This window comes from Erpetoichthys calabaricus, chromosome 5 (assembly GCF_900747795.2).
Source record: "Erpetoichthys calabaricus chromosome 5, fErpCal1.3, whole genome shotgun sequence".
Classification (NCBI taxonomy): Eukaryota; Metazoa; Chordata; class Cladistia; order Polypteriformes; family Polypteridae; genus Erpetoichthys; species Erpetoichthys calabaricus.
In genome coordinates this window covers 1,798,518-1,821,237 of record NC_041398.2, presented here as the reverse complement: position 1 = coordinate 1,821,237, position 22,720 = coordinate 1,798,518, and the positions used below count along the sequence as shown (strand labels likewise).

At 41.1% G+C, this 22,720-nt stretch overlaps 2 protein-coding genes across 4 annotated transcripts in view; both read left to right on the top strand.

Moving 5' to 3' along the window:
• LOC114652542 (tripartite motif-containing protein 16-like) overlaps positions 1-9,883 on the top strand; it is a 225,766-nt gene extending 215,883 nt beyond the window's left edge. The window contains exons 7-9 of the mRNA XM_051927834.1: positions 1,617-1,776; positions 4,324-4,389; positions 8,541-9,883. Of these exons, the coding sequence (XP_051783794.1) occupies positions 1,617-1,776; positions 4,324-4,389; positions 8,541-9,082 (768 nt within the window). The 3' untranslated portion in view covers positions 9,083-9,883. The remainder of the gene's footprint in view (positions 1-1,616; positions 1,777-4,323; positions 4,390-8,540) is intronic.
• LOC114652431 (gastrula zinc finger protein XlCGF57.1-like) overlaps positions 1-22,720 on the top strand; it is a 596,652-nt gene that overhangs the window by 470,990 nt on the left and 102,942 nt on the right. The gene's annotated exons all lie outside the window — the stretch shown is intronic.

The following is a 22,720-nucleotide window of genomic DNA, read 5'->3' as shown; positions in this document are numbered from 1 at the left end:
AGGGAGTCTGATCAGACTGGGGTTGTGTGTGACCTGAGAAACTTCAAAAGCTGAGGTGTTTTTACAAATGGCAAGAACTGACCACTCAGTGCAATTTCATATTTGCCTAATATTTCCATAGTTTATGCAAAACTCTGAAAGTTCCTGCCTTCATGTACAAGACAGGGAGGTAAATCTACAGTTGTTTTTTTGAGGAAGAAAATTTATATGAAATATGTTCTTGGTACGAGTCATTTTAAATTACATCACCTGGTAAAAGAAGACACCAACTCCTTCATATCTTTAAACACTCCTGTCATGTCACCTCCTCTTGTCTTTGTTCTTTAACTGATGACATTCACATCCTTCAGCATTTCCTCATAGCTCAAACTCCACAGTCCAGTCTGGTCTCTCTTCTTCTTCTCATCTTTCTTTTGTGCTGTTTTGTCATTTCTCTAACACAATATTCCTGATGTTGTCCCAAAAGTGCATTCTACAGGGCAGTTTACAGAACTGTGATGAGCACACAAAAGGCTCCCAAGTCTTTCTGACAAGTCACACACTTTCTAGTTCTTTTACTTTACTACCTTCTACTGTAAAATTATACTGAAGATTGTGTGTGTGTATATCTTTGGATTTAATTTCATTTACAAATTTCCTTCTTGGGACAAATATACCATCTATCTATGTATCTATTATAAGGGACGGCCAGCAGCTCATCCCAGCCAGGTTGCCCCTAGAAGGGAAGGATGTGGGAAGGCAACTACTTTTAGACACTGCCTCCTCCACGACGCTACATGGGGACTTCCCTGCAGCATAGCAGTGTCCTGGATTCCCGCAGGGCACTATGGGACTTGGAGTTCAGCTTTACAGACCTGCTGGATACTGTGGGTGGCACCAAGAGATGCTGCAGGAGGACCTGGGGAGTTTTGCTTTCCTCATAGCCTGGAAGTACTAGTGAGTCACGAGGACAGACATCCAGAAATACTTCCGGGCTAAAGAAAATTCAAGTTCTTCATTTGGCCTGGAAGTGCTGGCAAGTCACCTGGACGAAAAGAGAGAAGCACTTTCGGGTTGGGCACTATTTAAAGGACTGTAGTGAATCCAGCAAGCAAGCAAGCCAGAGTCGGGTGGAGGTGGACAAAGCTTGCTTGGAGGTGTGGAGGAGGCAAGAATTGTAATTATTGTGGTATGGTGACTGTTGTGCTTAGAGAGCACTGTGCAAGAAGAAAACAATTAAAAATACTTCCTGGTGTCCTGAGCATTGGTCTGTTGGGTTTAAAGGGGCAACGGTGACCCTTAACGTCTATCTCTATCTCTCCATTAAAGAGCCCAATGGCTTGTTTTGTCTGCTAAGTCAATTTTGCCCCTGCCTGTCCGTTGCCCCCTCAGTCCACTTATCTACAGTCTGATGACTCACCTCTTGGACTTCTGTTCTAAAAGCTTTTTGAAAATCAAGGCCAATGACATTTTTTGGTCCATTATGTGAAACATTCTAAATAACCATTAAATGTATGAGAAGTACTCTATCTAAACCCAGGATGATTGTCCACCACACTGATGTTTAGTTAAGAGGAGGTCCATCTTATTAATGTTACTTTTTCTTTCTCTTTGTTCCATCTTCTCTCCTAGTGCAGACTTTCTCACCTTGCTGTACCCTTCCTGCTGATGGAGACTCGCTCAGCTTTACTGTCATGGCTGAGTTTTCTTCTGAGGACCTGCTAAAGGAGCTGTCAGGTCTGAAAAAGAGTCTGGAAAAGATCTTCCAGCAGGACATCCTGACAAGGACTCCACCAGGTACTGTGACTGTTCATGTTTTGTTAAAGTCAATTAGGAGGACCAGAGTGAAACTAAAAGGGACACTGAGTTGCATGAAGTAGGCCTGCTCTTTTACATTTATCTCTAAGCCTTTACTGTTAAGAATTTTTCCTAATGTCCCTTACTGTAACTAGCTGAGTGACATCACACTCTTATTTTAAACAGAGTAACTGAATGTTTCATGTAAGTATTTGAAAATGTAAATATTATTAGCATAGTGAAATACCAGTTTTTGAAACCGTGTTAATGGTACAATGGTACATCTATCTGTTATGATCATGTTGTACGTTTATGAACCTCTGTGCACTGGACATGACAGTCCTTACATTCCTCTTTCTTTGTTGACTTGTTTGGTAAAAAAAATAAGCAAATTAGAGGATTGCATTAGAACACTGACCACTTCAGGACCACCTGAGCACTCCACTGAGTGCGCATAACAAGTTCACAGGTGAAACACATTAACAGACTTTACAAATTATAAACTATATAATGTTTACATATCATGCTACTGTGTGTTTAAACAAATCTGTAAGGTAAAGCAGTTCTGCACTGATGAACATAAATGGAACCTAACAATGTCTGTCCATGAACAGAACTGCTGAGCTGTGGCCAACTGACAACACAGGAGAGGAAAACAAAGTGAGGTGACGAGGGTTAACAGGTCAGACATGTGTGCGCCCAACTGCACCGGCACTGTTTACTACCTGGAAGAAAGTCTGAGATCCAATGGTGGATTGGACTGGGCAGGCTGAACTCGGTCAGTTTCTTATCGTGGAGCTCTGAGATGTTGGCATCTAAAGCAGAGGTCAAGTCCACAGAGAAGACCCTCACGTGTCTGTGGCTCATCAAAATGCTAGTAAATAAAACTCACTGCATCATCCACACACCGGTGGGCTCTGTGTGCAGACTTGATCTGAATGTTTTGTTGCTTTATTTTAACTGCATTACATTTATAAGTAGTGTTTAAGAATTTAACATTATAAAATTACATCTTAAATAGGAATGTCCGCATTAATGTGTTAACACTTGAGCTTAATTTAAAAGCCTTGATCCATTAAACTAACACACAGTTATCGTGAGATTCTAGAATGTACCATCTCATTCCTTCTCTGGTCACTTCTTTATCTGAACTGCACTGATCTGCTCTGCTGCTCTCATCTCATCTCATGCAGTCTGCTGCAATGTCCTGAACTGAACTTTACCTTATATGCTATATACAAATGTTTTATCCCATACAAATCACAGTCAGGAGAATTTCCTTCTCAATTCATGAGAGATTAAGTCATTAATGTAGCAATGGAATAGACACCTGTGATTATTTGCAAGGAGATATAATAATAATAATAAGAGATCAGATCCTGAGCATTTTATTTCCTGAATTTGAATTGCTGGTTTTAGGATTATTTTATGTAAGTGATCACTTCTTCAAACTATACATTAAAAAGGCTGTGAATGCTGTTGTACCTAAATCTGTAATGTAACAGCAGTTGCCTGGATAACAAAGCGCCTTCTTTTACTAGACATTCATTCTAGAGCTCCTGCAACTGTAAGCATTCAAAATGAATATGAAGAGTAATCACAGAAGCAATTCAATGTTGTGCTAAGTAATGTTATTTATTTCATAAAATATAAACAAAATATTAATAAATACAAAAATCAAAACTATTGGATTACAATCTGACAGTAGAATTAGGATGTTGTGACTCAGGTGGTTTATTATTTCATTTCAAAATCATTGCTTGACGCTGCATTGTGCAGCTGCCTTTTTTCTTTTTCATTTTGTGCACAAAAAGAGATCTACTGTGGAATTTGAAAATGTGAACAAACTTGTGTGCCTTAGCAACTGGTTAACAAGGTTAAATAATGATGACAGTGGCCTTGAGCAATGTTACAGACATGTCCAAAATACTGTTGGTTGTTTGCCATAATTTTAACAATAAATGGAATTTCTGATATCCTCAAAGAATTATTTCCAGTATATCATAATACTGACATTATTATATTTATACCTGATCTGATGATGTGGTTCATAGAATATAATAGTAAACCAGAATCACTTTTGATTAAGTGTCCATAATTATGCTGTACATACCATTGAATTTACCTGTGTAATTACAGAGTAACTAGGTGTTATTAATTTCTACTTACTGTGTAATACAGTGTAACAATATAATTAAGTACTAAATTGTAATTGTTTTTCCACAGTTTTTCTAAGGGGGTATGCACCTAAATTGTGAAATAGCAATTACTGTTAATTGCTTAACCACAGCATTACACAGTAAGCAGGAGGTAATAACACCTAGTTACTCTGTAATTATACAGGTGATTCCATGGTAAAATACAATGTAATTATGGACGCCTAATCTAAAGTGATACCAATAAACCTTGTGAAATATACACCGTAATGTGAGCTTAATCACAATTAATTTTGTAAATAAAGTTTGATTAAACACAATTAAAAATATTAATCTACAGACAGCCCTGATCTTAACATTTTCCATTCTTCTCTTTTCTTTGTATTTTCAGGTCCTGAAGCTCCAAATTTCACCCTACAGCCTCCTGGACCTCAGAGCAGAGAGGAGTTTTTACAATGTGAGTCTGTCAATTCATTGCATTTATCATTTCACTGTTAATATCTCCGGCCAGGCTTATGATATGAAAGTGTAGCCAGCAGAAAGCATTATGTGAGTGTGGTGTGACTGATGAGCTGAAAGTGACGTGGGGTCCTGTGACTGGTGCATTATGGGATTTTGAGCTTCAAGACAGGGAATCACCAAAGCAGTCTGTTAGACTTGAGTCTCTGAAGTGTCAAGTGGACTCATGGGAAATAAAAAAGAAATCCTGCCAACTATGCCATATCGTCCTCCTTTTTCTATTGTCTTATTTTTCTTCTTTGCCTTTCCGATGCTTTTCTACTTCAGTCAGTCCCTTATAATATATATAATAATAATAATCCATGGCATTAAATGAAAGCAGCTTAGTGTGCTTCACATAAAAACACAATGTCCACCACCATTAAGATATACAAAAACAGTATATGGACATACGAATGCATTGACAAGCAATGGATTAAAAAAAAATCAAGAGTGGTCTCCCATAGACTTTCTCATATACTCTGATATGGGAATGGATATTTGAAGAATAAACCACAAGACAATAATTATATTTTTATATTATGTACAATAAAATACCATCAACAACAAATCAAATCAAATTAATAATATATCGAACAGTTATTATAAAAGTAATGTTCAATAAATAGGACTGTGCAGCTGCATGAATAAAAAAAAAACTGAGTATTTGTTTAGTAAAGTACCATTTCAAGTTGATGGCTTTTTCCCATTTCATCTATCAATCTCGTTGCATTTTTGAGATATCGTGTTTACACACACACAGCCTTAATTCTAAACAATATTATTTTTAGACTCAGGAAGGTCTAAAATCTCAAGGTTGAATTTTTTCATAATTACTGTACTTTTTCTATACTTTGCATACAAGAAAGTAAAAAAGAATGAAATTTATGTGAAACAAGTTAAAGCTGACAAAGTATTCAACATCCTCTATTTGTTTCTCCATAGAGCAGAAACTTTATTAATTTATTCATGACTTAATACATTGTAGGAATTAAATCAAATGAAGATGGCATTAAAAATTTTGTGGAAGCCATTAGATGTTAAAAGACAGCATTGAATATGCATCAGTCCACTATGAGAATCACAGGGGTCTTCAGTCACTCAGCCCTCACAAAGCTTTGCTAAGTCATTGTGTGCATCACACTGGACATGGATAAGAGAAGAGGAGGAAAGGATGAAGGTCACAACCCAGGATGGTCAAGATAAAGGCTACAAGGCCATCTCCACAGAGCTTCATGTTCCTGTGGCCTCAGTAACTAGCATCAAGAAGTTTAAGGTCCATTGGACTGTAGCCAAGCACACTGAATGCTGCTGCAGATGGAAAATGGACCTCCAAGTGAACAGAAAGAGACAGCTTATTGGTCTAATTACTAACTGCAATGAAACACCTTCTAGAAAAGAGGGGTCTCGTCTTGTGTCTTGGTGAGCTTCAACACCCTGCTGCTCAAGACCCCCGAGACAGTGGAAATGGCCATTGACTTTCACAAACAGCAGTCACAACATCTAACACTAGAAATGAATGATTCAGGAGTCAATATGGTGGACTCCTTCAAAGTTCTGAGCACAACAATCACAAACACTCTCAGTGGGACATGAACACCACCACATCACTAAGAAGGCACAGCGGTGATTGGACTTGTTACGCCAGATAAAGAAATTAAATATTTCACAGCTAATCATCGTTCAGTTTTACAAAGCCGTCATTGAAAGTGTGATCACATTCTCCTTTGGTGTCTGGTTTGGCTCATCAACGGCACACTCCATAGAGTGCATCCGGAAAGTATTCACAGCGCATCACTTTTTCCACATTTTGTTATGTTACAGCCTTATTCCAAAATGGATTCAATTCATTTTTTTCCTCAGAATTCTACACACAACACCCCATAATGACAACATGAAAAAAAGTTTACTTGAGATTTTTGCAAATTTATTAAAAATAAAAAAACTGAGAAATCCCATGTCCATAAGTATTCACAGCCTTTGCTCAATACTTTGTCGATGCCCCTTTGGCAGCAATTCCAGCCTCAAGTCTTGTTGAATATGATGCCACAAGCTTGGCACACCTATCCTTGGCCAGTTTCGCCCATTCCTCTTTTCAGCACCTCTCAAGCTCCATCAGGTTCGATGGGAAGCGTCGGTGCAAAGCCATTTTAAGATCTCTCCAGAGATGTTCAATTGGATTCAAGTCTGGGCTCTGGCTGGGCCACTCAAGGACATTTACAGAGTTGTCCTGAAGCCACTCCTTTGATATCTTGGCTGTGTGCTTAGGGTTGTTGTCCTGCTGAAAGATGAACCGTCGCCCCAGTCTGAGGTCAAGAGCGCTCTGGAGCAGGTTTTCATCCAGGATGTCTCTGTACATTGCTGCAGTCATCTTTCCCTTTATCCTGACTAGTCTCCCAGTCCCTGCTGCTGAAAAGCATCCCCACAGCATGATGCTGCCACCACCATGCTTCACTGTAGGGATGGTATTGGCCTGGTGATGAGCGGTGCCTGGTTTCCTCCAAACGTGACACCTGGTATTCACACCAAAGAGTTCAATCTTTGTCTCATCAGACCAGAGAATTTTCTTTCTCATGGTCTGAGAGTCCTTCAGGTGCCTTTTGGCAAACTCCAGGCGGGCTGCCATGTGCCTTTGACTAAGGAGTGGCTTCCGTCTGGCCACTCTACCATACAGGCCTGATTGGTGGATTGCTGCAGAGATGGTTGTCCTTCTGGAAGGTTCTCCTCTCTCCACAGAGGACCTCTAGAGCTCTGACAGAGTGACCATCGGGTTCTTGGTCACCTCCCTGATTAAGGCCCTTCTCCCCTGATTGCTCAGTTTAGATGGCCGGCCAGCTCTAGGAAGAGTCCTGGTGTTTTCGATCTTCTTCCACTTACAGATGATAGAGGCCACTGTGCTCTTTGGGACCTTCAATGCAACAGAAATTTTTCTGTAACCTTCCCCAGATTTGTGCTTCGAGACAATCCTGTCTCAGAGGTCTACAGACAATTCCTTTGACTTCATGCTTGGTTTGTGCTCTGACATGAACTGTCAACTGTGGGACCTTATATACACAGGTGTGTGCCTTTCCAAATCATGTCCAGTCAACTGAATTTACCACAGTTGGTCTCCAATTAAGCTGCAGAAACATCTCAAAGATGATCAGGGGAAACAGGATGCACCTGAGCTCAATTTTGAGCTTCATGGCAAAAGCTGTGAGTACTTATGTACATGGGATTTCTCAATTTTTTTATTTTTAATAAATTTCCAAAAACCTCAAGTAAACTTTTTTCACGTTGTCATTATGGGGTGTTGTGTGTAGAATTCTGAGGAAAAAAATGAATTTAATCCATTTTGGAATAAGGCTGTAACATAACAAAATGTGGAAAAAGTGATGAAGCGCTGGGAATACTTTCCGGATGCACTGTAAATAAATGAGAGCGTGTAGTGAGGTCTGTTGTGCTCTTCATCTGTGCAGACCTGTAGACATCTTGTGTCACTAACCGTGTCATAAGGACCACCACAGACTCATCTCAGCAGCTCATCACTTCTTCACACAAACTCCCAAACGCTTCAGTCAATTCAAACTCAAACTAACAGACACCTCCATAGTTTCTTAGCCAGAGCGACAGCCTCTCCCAGCAGTGACTTAGCCATCTTCTGTGTGTGTTCATGTGTTCTATCAGAGACTGTGTGTGTGTGTACAGTGTGAGGACATGTGTGTGTGACACGGGAATACACACTCACACTCTCACCGGCACATCACTATCGGCACATCTCCTTTATAATTGCATTATTCTACAACTTGGTGTGACGTTTGTCTTTTTCACTTCAGCTATTTCTGTTATTTGTCTGTGATGTTGTGTTCAGTTATAAGGAGCTCCAAATCTACCAAGTCAGATTCCTGCACATGAAGTACTGGAGAATAAAAGGGATTCGGATTTATTGTGATTTGAGAATTTCATTTTAAATACCCACAGGTTCTGTCCAATCAGATGACCACTTTAATATTAGTGTCTCATCAGCGCAGCTCCTGATTGGTTCTTGTTAATTGTCTGTGTTGTGCTCCACCCCCAGTCCCGTTACACACTCCCAGATTTCCTCACTCGTTTTCTTTTTTATCCTTTCAGACTTCTGTCCCCTCACACTGGACATCAACACGGCACACAGAGACCTCCATCTGTCTGAAGAGAACAAGAAGGTGACATATGAGGGGACAGAGACTGAATATCCTGATCATCCTAACAGATTTGACTACTGGTGCCAAGTTCTGTGCAGAGAGGATCTGACTGGGACTCGCTGTTACTGGGAGGTGGAGGGCAGTGGACTCTTCATTAAGATTGGAGTCGCATATAAAGGACTGAGCAGGAAAGGAGGGGGCAATGAGTGCCGCCTTGGATACAACGACAAGTCCTGGAGTTTGCAGAGGTCTGTTTTCCAGTGCTCTGTGCGTCACAATAACAAGACGACTGTAATCAGCGCCCCCTGCAGCACCAGAATAGGTGTGTATCTGGACTGCCCCGCTGGCTCTCTGTCATTTTATAGCGTCTCACACACAATGACCCTCCTGCACAGGTTCAACACCACCTTCACTGAGCCCCTCTATCCAGGTTTTAGTGTTGGTCTTCACTCCAGTTTAACAATCAGCCATCTGACACCATGTGACCACTGACCAGTACCCTCTACCAGTTACTTGATGTCTCCACAAGCGCAGGTCCTCTTTGAGTTTGTAGTTTAGGGTGAAATTAATTTTACAGGATGGGTGGGTTGGAAGGGGCGGTACCTCTGTGATTGAATTTGTGGATAAGAATGCAGATAGGGGGGGGTCTCCATTATTATTGGGTTTGAGTAGCCAATCAGGTGTGTGTGTCATAGTGAGGGGCGGAGACACCTCAGACCTACAAATACGAGTCTGACCAGCAGGGGTTACTGTTGATTCACAGCCACATGTCCTTCAGGCTGACACCCCAACAACTACTGAGGTCCCCAAGTGTCACTGAATGTTACCTGTTAAGTAGGACAGGCATGTGGTCCTGCTGGATCAGCACAACTGAAAGGTGCTATACAGACTCAGTCACTATTCAAGAGCTCTCCATACTATGTCTAGGAGCAGAGAGTGACAGATGGGACTGGAGTGTTGTCCACTCACCAGACATGTTGTGACCCTCCATTGGTCACTCAAAGGGTCCTTCACTTCAGAATGAATTCACTGTGAATGTCTGAAGATGAGGACTCACCGGTCAGTCAGATGTCGGCCATACTGACAGAGTTTGGTGTTTAAGTTGATGTCACATTAAACTTTAAACTGCACCTCCTCGTTGTCCCCAGATTTGTCACTCTTGGTACCCTGAAAGCTCCAACATCTTCACAAAATGAATTCTTGGTCAGTTGGCACACACTTGACATGGGTGCACATGTGTGGCTTTGCAGTGGACTGGCACCCCGTCCAGGGTTGGCCCACCTTGTCCACAAACCTGAAATTGAAAAGCAGATAAGAAAGACAATGAATGGACATAAGGGGTCACTGATTGGTCAGTCGCCACACTACTGCCTCTTGTGGCCACTCTAAATATTACACAGCAATTTATACAAAAAGGAAATCTAAAAGATAAAAGCAGAAAGCATTCAGTGAAATCCTGAGCAGTGAAACACGAAAGGAGAGAATGAGAAACAATCAGAGAGTCAGACGAATGGAGACTTTAACAGGAGGACTGAGGGGTGGGACTGAAGTGCAGTGAAGTGGTTTACAGCCTCTATGACACGGACCGCCCTGCTCAAATTACTGAAGGACAGATGAGATTTAATGTCATTTATTTACTTCAGTGCAGAGGGGCTACTTCATGAACGTGATATGCATATACCGTAGTGAGAGACCCCATAAATGGCACAGTGTTAGACCTCTGCCATGTTTCAACAGTAACAGGATCTCATGTTCATGTCAGATGGTGCTGAGAGATGGCAAAGAAAATACAAATAAATCACAAGCTGTAACAGTCAGGTGCTCACCTTTCACAGGTCGTGTGTTCAGAACAAACCTCAAATTCTTACATTAGATGACTGAGTATTTATCTTGTGCCAGAAACATTCTGTTGAAAAGGTATAGACATTAAATTTCATCTGCCACAAATCAGCCCACCCTCGCTGCTGTCCAAGCCCCTCTGTGATGATTCAATGGATCCTCAATTGTCTGCTAATCCAACTATCTTGGTATCATCTGCAAACTTAACCAGCTTGTTAGTTATATTCCTTTCTAAATCATATATATATATTAAAAATAGGAGCAGCTGTAACACTACCCCCTGCTGGTCACCACTCTTAACATCGGCCAATTCTGATGAGGGTCCTCTCACCATCACCCTCTGCTTCCTTGTCTGAGCCAATTCTGCACCCATCTTCAAACATCACCCTGAACTGCCACTTCTTTTAGTTTGATGCCCACCCTCTTATGTGTCACCTTATCAAATGCTTTCTGAAAGTCCAGATCAATAATCTCATCTGCTCCACTCCAGTCGTATCTTCTTATTGCTTCCTCATAGAATTCCAGCTTGTTAGTAAAACACGAGCTCCTCTTCTGACCCCATGCTGTCTGTTCAGTGAAACTCTGGCACTTGTCATGTGTTGCTCATTCTTATCCTTAATATTTGTGTCCATTCATTTTCCTGTGATGTGCATTAGGCTCTTGGATCTCTCTGGTCACCTTTTTATATAACAGGATAAGATTTGACATTTTCCAGTCCTTTGGAATTTCCCCAGTGCACAGTAACATCCTAAAAATATGCATCAGGAGTTTATATCTGTACTTGCTAAACTATTTAGAAACTCGAGGATAAATACAATAATAATAATAATAACACATTTCATTTGTATAGTGCCATTCCCATGTTCATGGCACTTATTAACCCTTAAACCGCCGGCTATAGTCCCTTCTCAGTGCCATTTGCCAGCACGCTGGAGCTGATTAGTCCGTGCCGTGTATTCGTTGAGCAGCCAGCTCGTGCCCACTGGCGCCCCCTACAGCCTCACTGTCCCTGATTGACCGCTGCACTAGACTGGCCTGCCAGCATCAGCGCTGACCTCCGTGTGTTTGTGTTCAGCCCGTTCAAGCGCAGTTGGCTCGGTGATTTACTGAATGTCATCCATGGTGTCAGTTACACTTTGTACATGTAATAATTGATTGTTGCAGTAGTTTGTTTTATAGTTTTTACACTTCATTGGCAGGGTGTGAAATGATCAGCGTTACAGTGTTTGTGCTGCTCTTTGCATGAAAAAATTTGTGTTGCATTAAAATTTCACTTTTTCTTTGTGAATTGTGGAGTTTACTTTAAAAAGTGCAGTAAAAACGTATTTGGTGTCCAGGGGTGCTTTAACCCCCAAGTATGTGGCAGTTTATATTATTCATAACTTTATTTAATACTGAATCGTAATTGTACACTTCGCGGTATTTCTTCGTACTTGTTCGGCCCGATCGACATGTCAATTTGCGGCGCTGTAGGTCACTCTGGCGCTGTGACTGATCTTTAAATTGAATTTGGAAGTTCGTTACTAGTCGTTACAATTAATTGTCCATAAGAATATGTGCAGTGGTACAGTGTGATACTCAAACTGTAATCGCATACATTTATATTTAAAGGTGCGTATTCACTTATTCACATATTTGTTTGTACGGAGTTCTTGTGATTTTAATAATTTCATAGATATACCTTTATTCTCTTTTATAGTTTAAACATGGATGAGAAAAAGAAAAGTTCTTTCGTGTGTTTAATGAAGAATGGGATGTAAAATACTTCTTCATACAATCGAAGTGAAAGGATAAAGCCGTACGTCTCATTTGTAAAAACACTGTTGTGTTGTAAGGGTACAATATACGTCGCCATTATGTAACAAAACCTCCTTCAGTGTTATCGTAATTTAAAGAAAAGGAGCGTTCAGATCAATTTGAGTCATGATGTCGTTGTTTGCGTTCTCATAAAGACTTATTTACGAAAGCAAACTGAAGCCTTAACCTTGGTAAGCTACAAGGCTGCTTGTGTTTTGGCTAAAAGAGGAAAACCACTGATGGCAAAATCATCAACGAATGTGTGATGGAAGCAGTGGCTGAGTTATGCCCAGAAAAACTTGATCTGTTTAAAATGATAAGACCTGCGCTAAATGCTGTTGCTCGTCGGGATGAAAATGTGGGAAATAGCACATCGAGCAAGTTGTAGGCAAAGCCCAATGTTTAAGTCGGGATTCTCTCGCTCGATGAATCAACTGATGTCTGTAAGACCTCGTAACTCGTAGTATTTGTGGCGTCGACAATGAACTTAATGTCCCACAGGAATTAGCGTCACTTCACAGCCTGCAGGGCACTACAACAGGAGAAGATATCATCAAAGAAATTCAAAAAATATGAATAGAATATAATTTGGACTGGAATCGTCTGCAGTGCGTGACAGCTGATGGAGGACAAAACATGTCTGGTATGAAGATGGCTTTGGTTGGACAAATCACAAAAGGGTGTGAGGATGCAGGAATATGAAACCCAATGTTTCTTCACAGTGTTATCCACCAACAACCACTCTGTGGAGAATACGCTGATATGAGCTGTGTCTTCAAACCTGTTATTTCGATGGTAAACTTCATTCGCTCTCATGTACTTCATCATCGCCTCGGTCTTTTCTCGAGGATTGTGATTCCGAGTGTTGACTTGACATTTTATACTGCAGTCCGATGGCTTAGCTGTAGAAAGGGTCTTTCATCTCAGGAATGAAACTGATATGCTGTATTTCATACCGAGAAAAACTATTATGAACCACTTTAATCAGATACCCTTTGGAAATTGGCATTTCTGAAAATCTGTGAACCACATGAACAATTTGAATGTAAAGTTGCAGGATGAAAATAACTTAATTTGTGATTTATTAACTCATATCAAGTCATTCCAAGCAAAGCTGATACTTCAGGAAGGCCTGGTGAAAGATTGTAACTTTGCTCATATGCCGTACTGTGCAGAATTGCATAAAAAGGGTGAAGCGGAATTTCGTTTCTTGTTTGCAAACTTAGTTATTTCAGATCTTAAACAACAATTTCAGAAGCGATTTGCTGATGTGGATGCCAATGCCAGGGAAATTCGATTGTTTCAAAATCCCTTTGACTGTGATGTCGCTGATGTACCAAGTCAAATTCAAATGGAAATTAATGAACTTCAGGAAAATGAACATATTAAAGATAAATACAAGGAAGGAAACTTGATTGATTTTTTATAAATGTTTGACCTCTGAGCAGTTTCCAAATTTGAAGAAATTAGCTTGTAAATTTTTCTCCATTTTTGGGACAACCTTTCTTTACGAAGAAAAGCTTTCCCAAATGAAATATCAAGTCAAAATACAGGGCAAATTTATCTGATGAACATTTGAAGTTGCTACTTGTTTCAAAATTTGAACCTCAGTTTAATAAGATTTTAAAAACACAAAACAGTTCCATCATTAATGGTTTTATTATAATTTGTGATAGAAATATGATAGTTTGCTGCAAGTGTTCGTCGTCATTAATATAAGAATATTTAAGCTCACATACTCTGTTAGTAGTTTATTAAAATTTCTGCTTTCAATAAAACTCAAATACCTAGTTATTTATCTTTTATTTTAGTCCGCTGAAAAGTACCCAATGTTGCCCTTGTGCCGAAAAGTTTGGAGACCCCTGTACTAAACGGCAGCTCAAACAGCACTTAACAGTAAATAGTCTAACAACTCAATATAAGACAATGAAACGGAGAGGCCGCGCCGCATAAGACAATGAAGGCTCACGCTGTCCTGCTGCGTGTTTGGAAGGCGCCGATTGGCTGAAACTGTTTATAGAGAATTGTCCCAAGATGGAAGTGCCGTATGGCGATCAGAAACGAAAAGACACATTTAGGCATACTGGACAGTAGTTTATGTTTATGTATAATACAAAGTCAGTACAACACCAGGGTCTCCAAACACTCAAATATGAAGCTTATTATGTTTTACAGTGAAACTCTTTACATACACAATATAATTAGGGTGTGAGCCCCCTGCCCGACTACGGCGGCACAACCCTCCCTTCATAGCTCGATTCGCTCGCTGTGTCCGCGGTGAAATTTTTTTGTTAAATAGAGGAATAGAAAAAACAAAATAAAACATTTCACAAGAGGAGGATCAACGACGCGACCCTCAAGGGTCTTTACTGAGAGACAGTTGTGAGTTTCCCCTTGGGATTAATAAAGTATCTATCTATCTATCTATCTACCTTTGAGTCACCTAATGGGGTAATTAATTAACGAGCACCGCACAACTGAACTACTGTTCTTAGCGCGGCGGATGGAGACAATATGTTATGTTTGACATATACACGTTAAAATGGTTTAATTGTCACGAGAGTATCGTTGTTGTATTCTCCAAATGAAGACGAAAAGATTATTGATGTATACTATATGACGTACGGTTTTGAAGAAAATTAACATAATATGGAATGTCAATATATTTTGAACACAATTTTAATTAATGAACTCTATCAACACCCCTTGTTTTTTGTTTTGCGGATTCTCATTGGAAAATTCGTCCAATTGGCGCATTTCCACACAATTCTTCCGCGGGCCGTACTTTAGAGACCCTTGTTTTAGTACAACAGGTGGCTTACTGAGCTCTTAAATCGATACTGAAATGAGCACACAAGACTCCTAAATGAGTTATTGAAATGCCTACGTTTACAGTTTCCGTTTCAGGAAGTCGTAGTATTTACTTGTTCCCGTTATTATGAATTATAATTTCTCAGTGTCACATATTATTCGTTACAACTCGCGAGTCCCGCATCATTGAGATTCTGTTTTATATTCTGTATGTGCAAACATTTTAAATGGAGCGTTTATTGACGTGACTATAGCAGACTTGTCATCTTCTTAAATGACTTTATTTATATGATATTGACAACTAATCATAAGGTCAGAAATCAAGGAGGCTGTGAGTTTCATGGACTGCGCTGTTTCTTTATTTTCGTGACATCGCGTCAGTAGAGAGTGCGTGACGTTAACAATGCATTGTGTCCTAAATGACAGCGCACACGCTTTGTGATAAAAGGATAATGTGTCTCAGTTTGTTCATTAATATATTTTGACAGTGTATTTTAATCAGAATTATTATAAACATATTACCCATATTCATTTCACATGTAGATAACGTTTGGTGACAATAAATAAAAGAGTAACAACACATATAATAGTTATGTTGCGTTGTTTATAATTAACAAAACTCATCGTTTATCTGAAATGTTCTCCTTTTTATTTTATGTTTGACAACCCAATGATTCAGTGTACAGTCAATTTATTGCACTTCTGAAGGTGTACATCGTCGGTATTCTCCATTGCATTTGCCCCCCAGTGTAACGCGTGCCAATGTAAGTGAGGGGCGGCAGACGAGCTCACGTAACGGGAGACAAGGCACCTCCTCACCCTGATGCCATGAGGGCTCTTCTCATAAATATTACCATCTTGACCTTCTTCTCATTCCTGCCAGTATGTTGTTGTTGTTATTATTATTATTATTATTATTGAACACGTATGAAGAGGACATGTGTGTCTTATGACAAGACGGACAGTAAAGCCTTGAATGAAACTCCGTGTTGATGCTTTGGGTAACACGACAGGTGAGGAGCAGAGAACGTTAAACGTGTCAGTGACTGCGGGGGATTGTGGGACTGAAGATGGTTTAAGAAAACAGAAACGACAAAAGCTTAGTCTGTCAAGAATTCTATTTCCATCAATGATTTACTCTGTTGTGCTGCACTTCAGAAGTCTACTTATTTACTCCCCTTTGATAAGATGCATTCAGAAGGAAAGGATGTTGCTGACAAAGTCAGATGTTTTTTGAAAGTTTGGCTCCAGCTGTGCTTATCCAGCTGTTCCTTCTTGTCAGTACTTGAGTGATCTTTATGTTCACCTCTGGATGAATTCGCAAAGTTTCTTTTCATCATTTTTGTCTCATTAACGCAGAAATCCCGAGGCTTTCCCTAAATTGCAGAAGACGCTGTCGATTGCACTGATTCTGTTTTAAAGACAGTTGTGATTAGTTATGCTGAGCTCGCTTTTACTCACATTGCTTTTTGGATATCAATAACACAAATCAGCTACTGATCTGGGAATCACTGAATAGTAAAACGTTTAATGAGGAGTGTCGTGCGCAGATACTGCTGTAAAGACAACGTCGGTAGAAGAGACGCTGGATTGAGATATCATAAAATTATTTTTAGATATCTTAAAATAGATGTATTTTTAGATAACTATAATTTCATAAAATATATTTTAAGATATCTTAAATGATATTGGCTTCCCATAGAAACAGTAACGTTTGTCGGCAAGGTACTTAGAAATTAGTTACATTAATTTAAAATGCTTAGATAGCTTAAGTCTTAGACTAAAAGACATTTCTGTTTGTCCCAAGTAACACCAATCGCCGTCATTCTTACAGCGGCCGGGGCTTCAGTGATTCTGCCTTACAATAAGCGGGCAGTTCAGCCTTGCAGTGGGCGTCCCATGAAAGACGTTGTGGGCGTGTCGAGGTGTTGTGGGCGTTCCGTGATGACGTAGTAGCTACCGTATCTCTCGCGTGCTGCAGTTCCTCTCTGTTTGCTCTTATGAGACTCTCGTGCTCAGACCTTGGGGGCATTTTTCGTACGTGGATTACTCGTTTAGCCGGATTGTTGACGATTTGGCCTGATCCTGATCTGACGGTTTTTCGAAACTCTTGCTAGAAGTGTTGTCGCAGGTTTGTTCGATGTAAACAAGGATTAGCTCACACACTTAATCAGTGTCTGTACATGGAATTCATTCAGTCAGGGCTTCACCGTTCATGAATGAGCGACCAATTGATATTGGTGCGCAAATTATACGAAGAGAATTTCATATAGAGAGGGTTTTGCGCGATCGGCAAGATCCTTTATTGCCCCCGGAGGAAATTCTGTACGAAAGATACCGCTTTAGCCGAGGGGGAATATTGTACCTCAAAGATTAATTAGCACCTTATATTCGAAGTCAAACTCGGTGAAGTCGGGCTCTCACAACCACACAGACAGTAGGCATTGCTTTGAGGTTTCTTGCAAGCGGCACTTTTTTATATACTGTAGGCGATGCAGAAAATCTATCTAAAAGTGCAGTTTGCCAGGCAATTCGTAAAGTCTGTTTGGCTCTGAAACATCTGCTTCGTGTTTTCATTGTGTTTCCTGGTCACCTGCGTGTGCAGACAATAAAAGAGGCGTTTCATGCCATTGCAGGTAGGTAATACACAGGTAAAAACACCCACAGTTCCATAAAGAATCTCACAATCAGCCTAACACTCTCATTACCAGGATTTCCAAATGTGATTGGGGCACATGGGACTGATCAGAGTGGAGTTTGATCAAACATTATTTGGAAAATGTAGCTCTCCTCCTGATGAATAATCAGACACAGTGTCTTCATCAAATATTTGACCTTCGTCAATATCTCGTTGGTCAGACACAGGTTCAAGAGATATGACATTCCCTGCAACTGACCCAACAAAAAAAAAAGAGGGCTAAATGGAACAAAGTTATGGCACACATGGAGGACAAATATATGTAATGACCATCCTTTACCTGAAATGAAGTGACCACTGCATCCTGTCACTGGTTCTGAGGAGGAGCTTCCAACTGGAATGCCCTCAGAAACAGGGCGATGGGCATTTTGCTGGTTAGCCAACTCTTCTGCAGGGGTTAGGTCTGGACCGTGTGGACCTCCACCTGTTTTTTGCTTGTCTGCCTCCTTATTAGCTTTAGAATTAATGTTTTTTTATATTACAGACATTAAGCCCGTTACAACAACGGGCGCTACAACAGTAGTCCATAAACATTAGTTGGATCAGTCTATATTAAATGGCAAGGGACCTTTTACCTCATTAATTTTTTTCCGTAAAATGCCTGTGATTTTCTCTGACAGTAATACTGGCTTTGCTGTCCGTAATAATACAGTGGGGCAGAAAAGTATTTAGTCAGCCACCAATTGTGCAAGTTCTCCCACTTAAAAAGATGAGATGCGCCTGTAATTTTCATCATAGGTATACCTCAACTATGAGAGACAAAATGAGAAAAAAAATCCAGAAAATCACATTGTCTGACTTTTAAAGAATTTATTTGCAAATTATGGTGGAAAATAAGTATTTGGTCACCTACAAACAAGCAAGATTTCTGGCTCTCCCAGACCTGTAACTTCTTCTGTAAGAGGCTCCTCTGTCCTCCACTCGTTACCTGTATTAATGGCACCTGTTTGAACTCGTTATCAATATAAAAGACACCTGTCCACAACCTCAAACAGTCAAACTCCAAACTCCACTATGGCCAAGACCAAAGAGCAGTCAAAGGACACCAGAAACAAAATTGTAGACCTGCACCAGGCTGGGAAGACTGAATCTGCAATAGGTAAGCAGCTTGGTGTGAAGAAATCAACTGTGGGAGCAATTATTAGAAAATGGAAGACATACAAGACCACCGATAATCTCCCTCGATCTGGGGCTCCACGCAAGATCTCACCCTGTGGGGTCAAAATGATCACAAGAACGGTGAGCAAAAATCCCAGAACCACACGGGGGGACCTAGTGAATGACCTGCAGAGAGCTAGGACCAAAGTAACAAAGGCTACCATCAGTAACACACTACGCCGCCAGGGACTCAAATCCTGCAGTGCCAGATGTGTCCCCCTGCTTAAGCCAGTACATGTGCAGGCCCGTCTGAAGTTTGCTAGAGAGCATTTGGATGATCCAGAAGAGGAATGAAACCAAAATAGAACTTTTTAGTAAAAACTCTACTCGTCGTGTTTGGAGGAGAAAGAATGCTAAGTTGCATCCATAGTACACCATACCTACTGTAAAGCATGGGGGTGGAAACATCATGCTTTGGGGCTGTTTTTCTGCAAAGGGACCAGGACGACTGATCCGTGTAAAGGAAAGAATGAATGGGGCCATGTATCGTCAGATTTTGAGTGAAAACCTCCTTCCATCAGCAAGGGCATTGAAGATGAACCATGGCTGGGTCTTTCAGCCTGACAATGATCCCAAACACACCGCCCGAGTAACGAAGGAGTGGCTTCGTAAGAAGCATTTCAAGGTCCTGGAGTGGCCTAGCCAGTCTCCAGATCTCAACCCCATAGAAAATCTTTGGAGGGAGTTGAAAGTCTGTGTTACGCAGCGACAGCCCCAAAACATCACTGCTCTAGAGGAGATCTGCAAGGAGGAATGGGCCAAAATACCAGCAACAGTGTGTGAAAACCTTGTGAAGACTTACAGAAAACGTTTGACCTCTGTCATTGCCAACAAAGGGTTTATAACAAAGTATTGAGATGAACTTTTGTTATTGACCAAATACTTTTTTTCCACCATAATTTGCAAATAAATTCTTCAAAAATCAGACAATGCGATTTTCTGGATTTTTTTGTTCTCATTTTGTCTCTCATAGTTGAGGTATACCTATGATGAAAATTACAGGCCTCTCTCATCTTTTTAAGTGGGAGAACTTGCACAATTGGTGGCTAACTAAATACTTTTTTGCCCCACTGTATAAGCAAAGGGCTAAAAAACACTAAAGTCCAACCTCACTTACACCTTAAAACTGCCTATTCCAAAAATGCCAGGGTGTTTGTGGCCACGTCGTCAGGTGCAGCTCTCAGGTAAACATCTTCTTTGTCCTCTTTCAGCTGCTCCCTTTAGGGGTCACCACAGCGGATCATCTTCTTCCATATCTTCCTGTCCTCGTCATCTTGCTCTGTCACCTCCATCTCCTGCATGTCTTCTCTCACCACATCCATAAACCTCTTAGTCCTTCCTCTTCTCCTCTTGCTGGCAGCTCTATCCTTAGCATCCTTCTCCCAGTATACCCAGCATCTCTCCTCTGCACATGTCCAAACCAACACAATCTCACCTCTCTGACTTTGTCTCCCGTCCCACCTGAGCTGATCCTCTAATGTCCTCATTTCTAATCCTGTCCATCCTCGTCTCACCCAATAAAAATCTTAACATCTTTAACTCTGCCACCTCCAGCTCTGTCTCCTGCTTTCTGGTCAGTGCCACCGTCTCCTGCCCATATAACATAGCTGGTCTCACTACCGTCCTGTAGACCTTCCCTTTCACTCTTGCTGATACCTGATCTAAATCAGGGTGTCCAACTCTGACCCCAGAGGGCCGCAGTGGCTGCAGGTTTTCCTTCCTGACACTTTCTTAATCAGTAACCAATTTCTGTTGTTAATTGACTTCTTTTCCATTCCCTTCCCTTTGTTAATTGAAGAATCCTCTGAATTGTTTCTTTTTTCCCTTAAAATGGCAGCCCAATAAAAATGAGATGTGAAGCGAACCAACGATTGACCAGCCAGGGGGTATCAATATGACCAGTTGGGGTATCAAACTCCCACCAGTGTCACTCTAACCAGTTTCTTAACTAGAAGCCGATTGTTGTTGTTAATTGAACTCGTTATTTAATTCCATGGCTGTGCTCTCGTTTGACCACAGCAGAAAGCAGATCAGCGTCACCGAGACATTCAGCTTTCTTTATTTTCTGATACTGTGTGACAGCAAAGGTTATCTGGTCATGTGTCGGGTCATTTTGTATTTCATTACTGTTTGATTGCTAATCCATATTACTAACCGAGAATAAACCGGATATGGACGCAGGTACATGGCATGCCCATGGACGCAGGAGACATAGTGCGCAGGCGCCAACAGCGAGCGAAGTCTGATCCACCGAGAACAAAGGAGTCACAGCTCAAAAATGAAGGAGCTCAACTAACGTAAATAAGAAATGAGGCAACGCGCCCATAGGTAACGACACAGCCACACAATAAAGAGGATTCAGCCCACTGCCCCAGAGTGAAACGGGAAATACTACGGAGTCCACAAAGGTCAACAACACACAGCATAATCAAACCCGAGATAGTATGGAAAGTGCAGGTGCCTACAACGCGCTTCTGAACCATAGCTAACCACTGCAAGCGAATTCTGGTACACCACCAAAACCGAAAGAGATCAACTAACGGAAATACGAAATAAAGCGACGACCACAGACAATACGGAACCCTAACCGTCCACACTACACAGCATAGTCAAACCCGACATAGTACGGAAGGTGCGGGCGCCTAAAACGCACGTCTAACACACCGCAGGCAAACCCCCGAGATGGTACAGAAGCCCCAGAGATACGGACTCCACAGCATATGTGAATCACATTACAGTAATACAATAATATGAGTACTCACAGACAAAACAAACACAAGAGGCTTCGGCGTTCCGCCCCACAATCAAACCGGAGAGAGTACAGAGTCCCCAAATGTCCACAAAACACAGCATAGTCAAACCCAAGATAGTACGGAGGGCGCATGCGCCGACAACGACAACCACATAAAACACACACACGGCACTGGAGGTATAATATTAATAAACGAACGATCCGTATTACATGGACAGAATCCCCAAACGTCCAGCACGTGAAGCACATTACAGTGATACATTACTAACAGTTCAACCACAGAACACACAGACATGAGACCTGATGGAGGAATACGGAACCGTACACGTCCACACTACACAGCATAGTCAGACCCGACATAGTACGGAAGGTGCAGGCGCGTACAACGCACTTCTAAAACACCGCAAGCAAACACCCAGGATAGTACAGACGCCCCAAAGATCCAGACTCGACAGCTTATGTGAATCACATTACAGTAATACAATATTATAAGCACTCACGGAGGTAACACACGCAAGAGGCCTCGGCGTGCCGCCCCACAGTCAAACCACAGAAAGTACGGAGGCCCCAAACATCCACAAACCACAGCATAGTCAAACCCGACATAATACGGAGGGTACATGTGCCTACAACGACAACCACAGAGAACACACACACGACACCACAGGTTTAATATGAATAAACGAAGGCTCCGTATTATACGGACGGAATCGCCAAACGTCCAAACTACACAGCGTATGTTAAGCACATTACAGTGATACATTATTAATGGTTGCTAACAATACTGTTCACTTAAACGATGCCAATCTCCCATTACAGCTGCATTTGCAATGACAATCAACAAATCCCAAGGACAGACCATGGACAGAGTCAGCCTTTACCTCTCTGAGCCTGTATTTAGACATGGACAACTTTATGTTCCCATCTCAAGAGTTCGGCATTCATGTAACGTTAAGATTATAATAACCACTCCAAAATATCTCATGCATAGATCTGCACATCTATACCTACATAACATAGCAATTACACTGCTATTGTGATTTACATATCTTACATAGACCTACAGATATCGTGA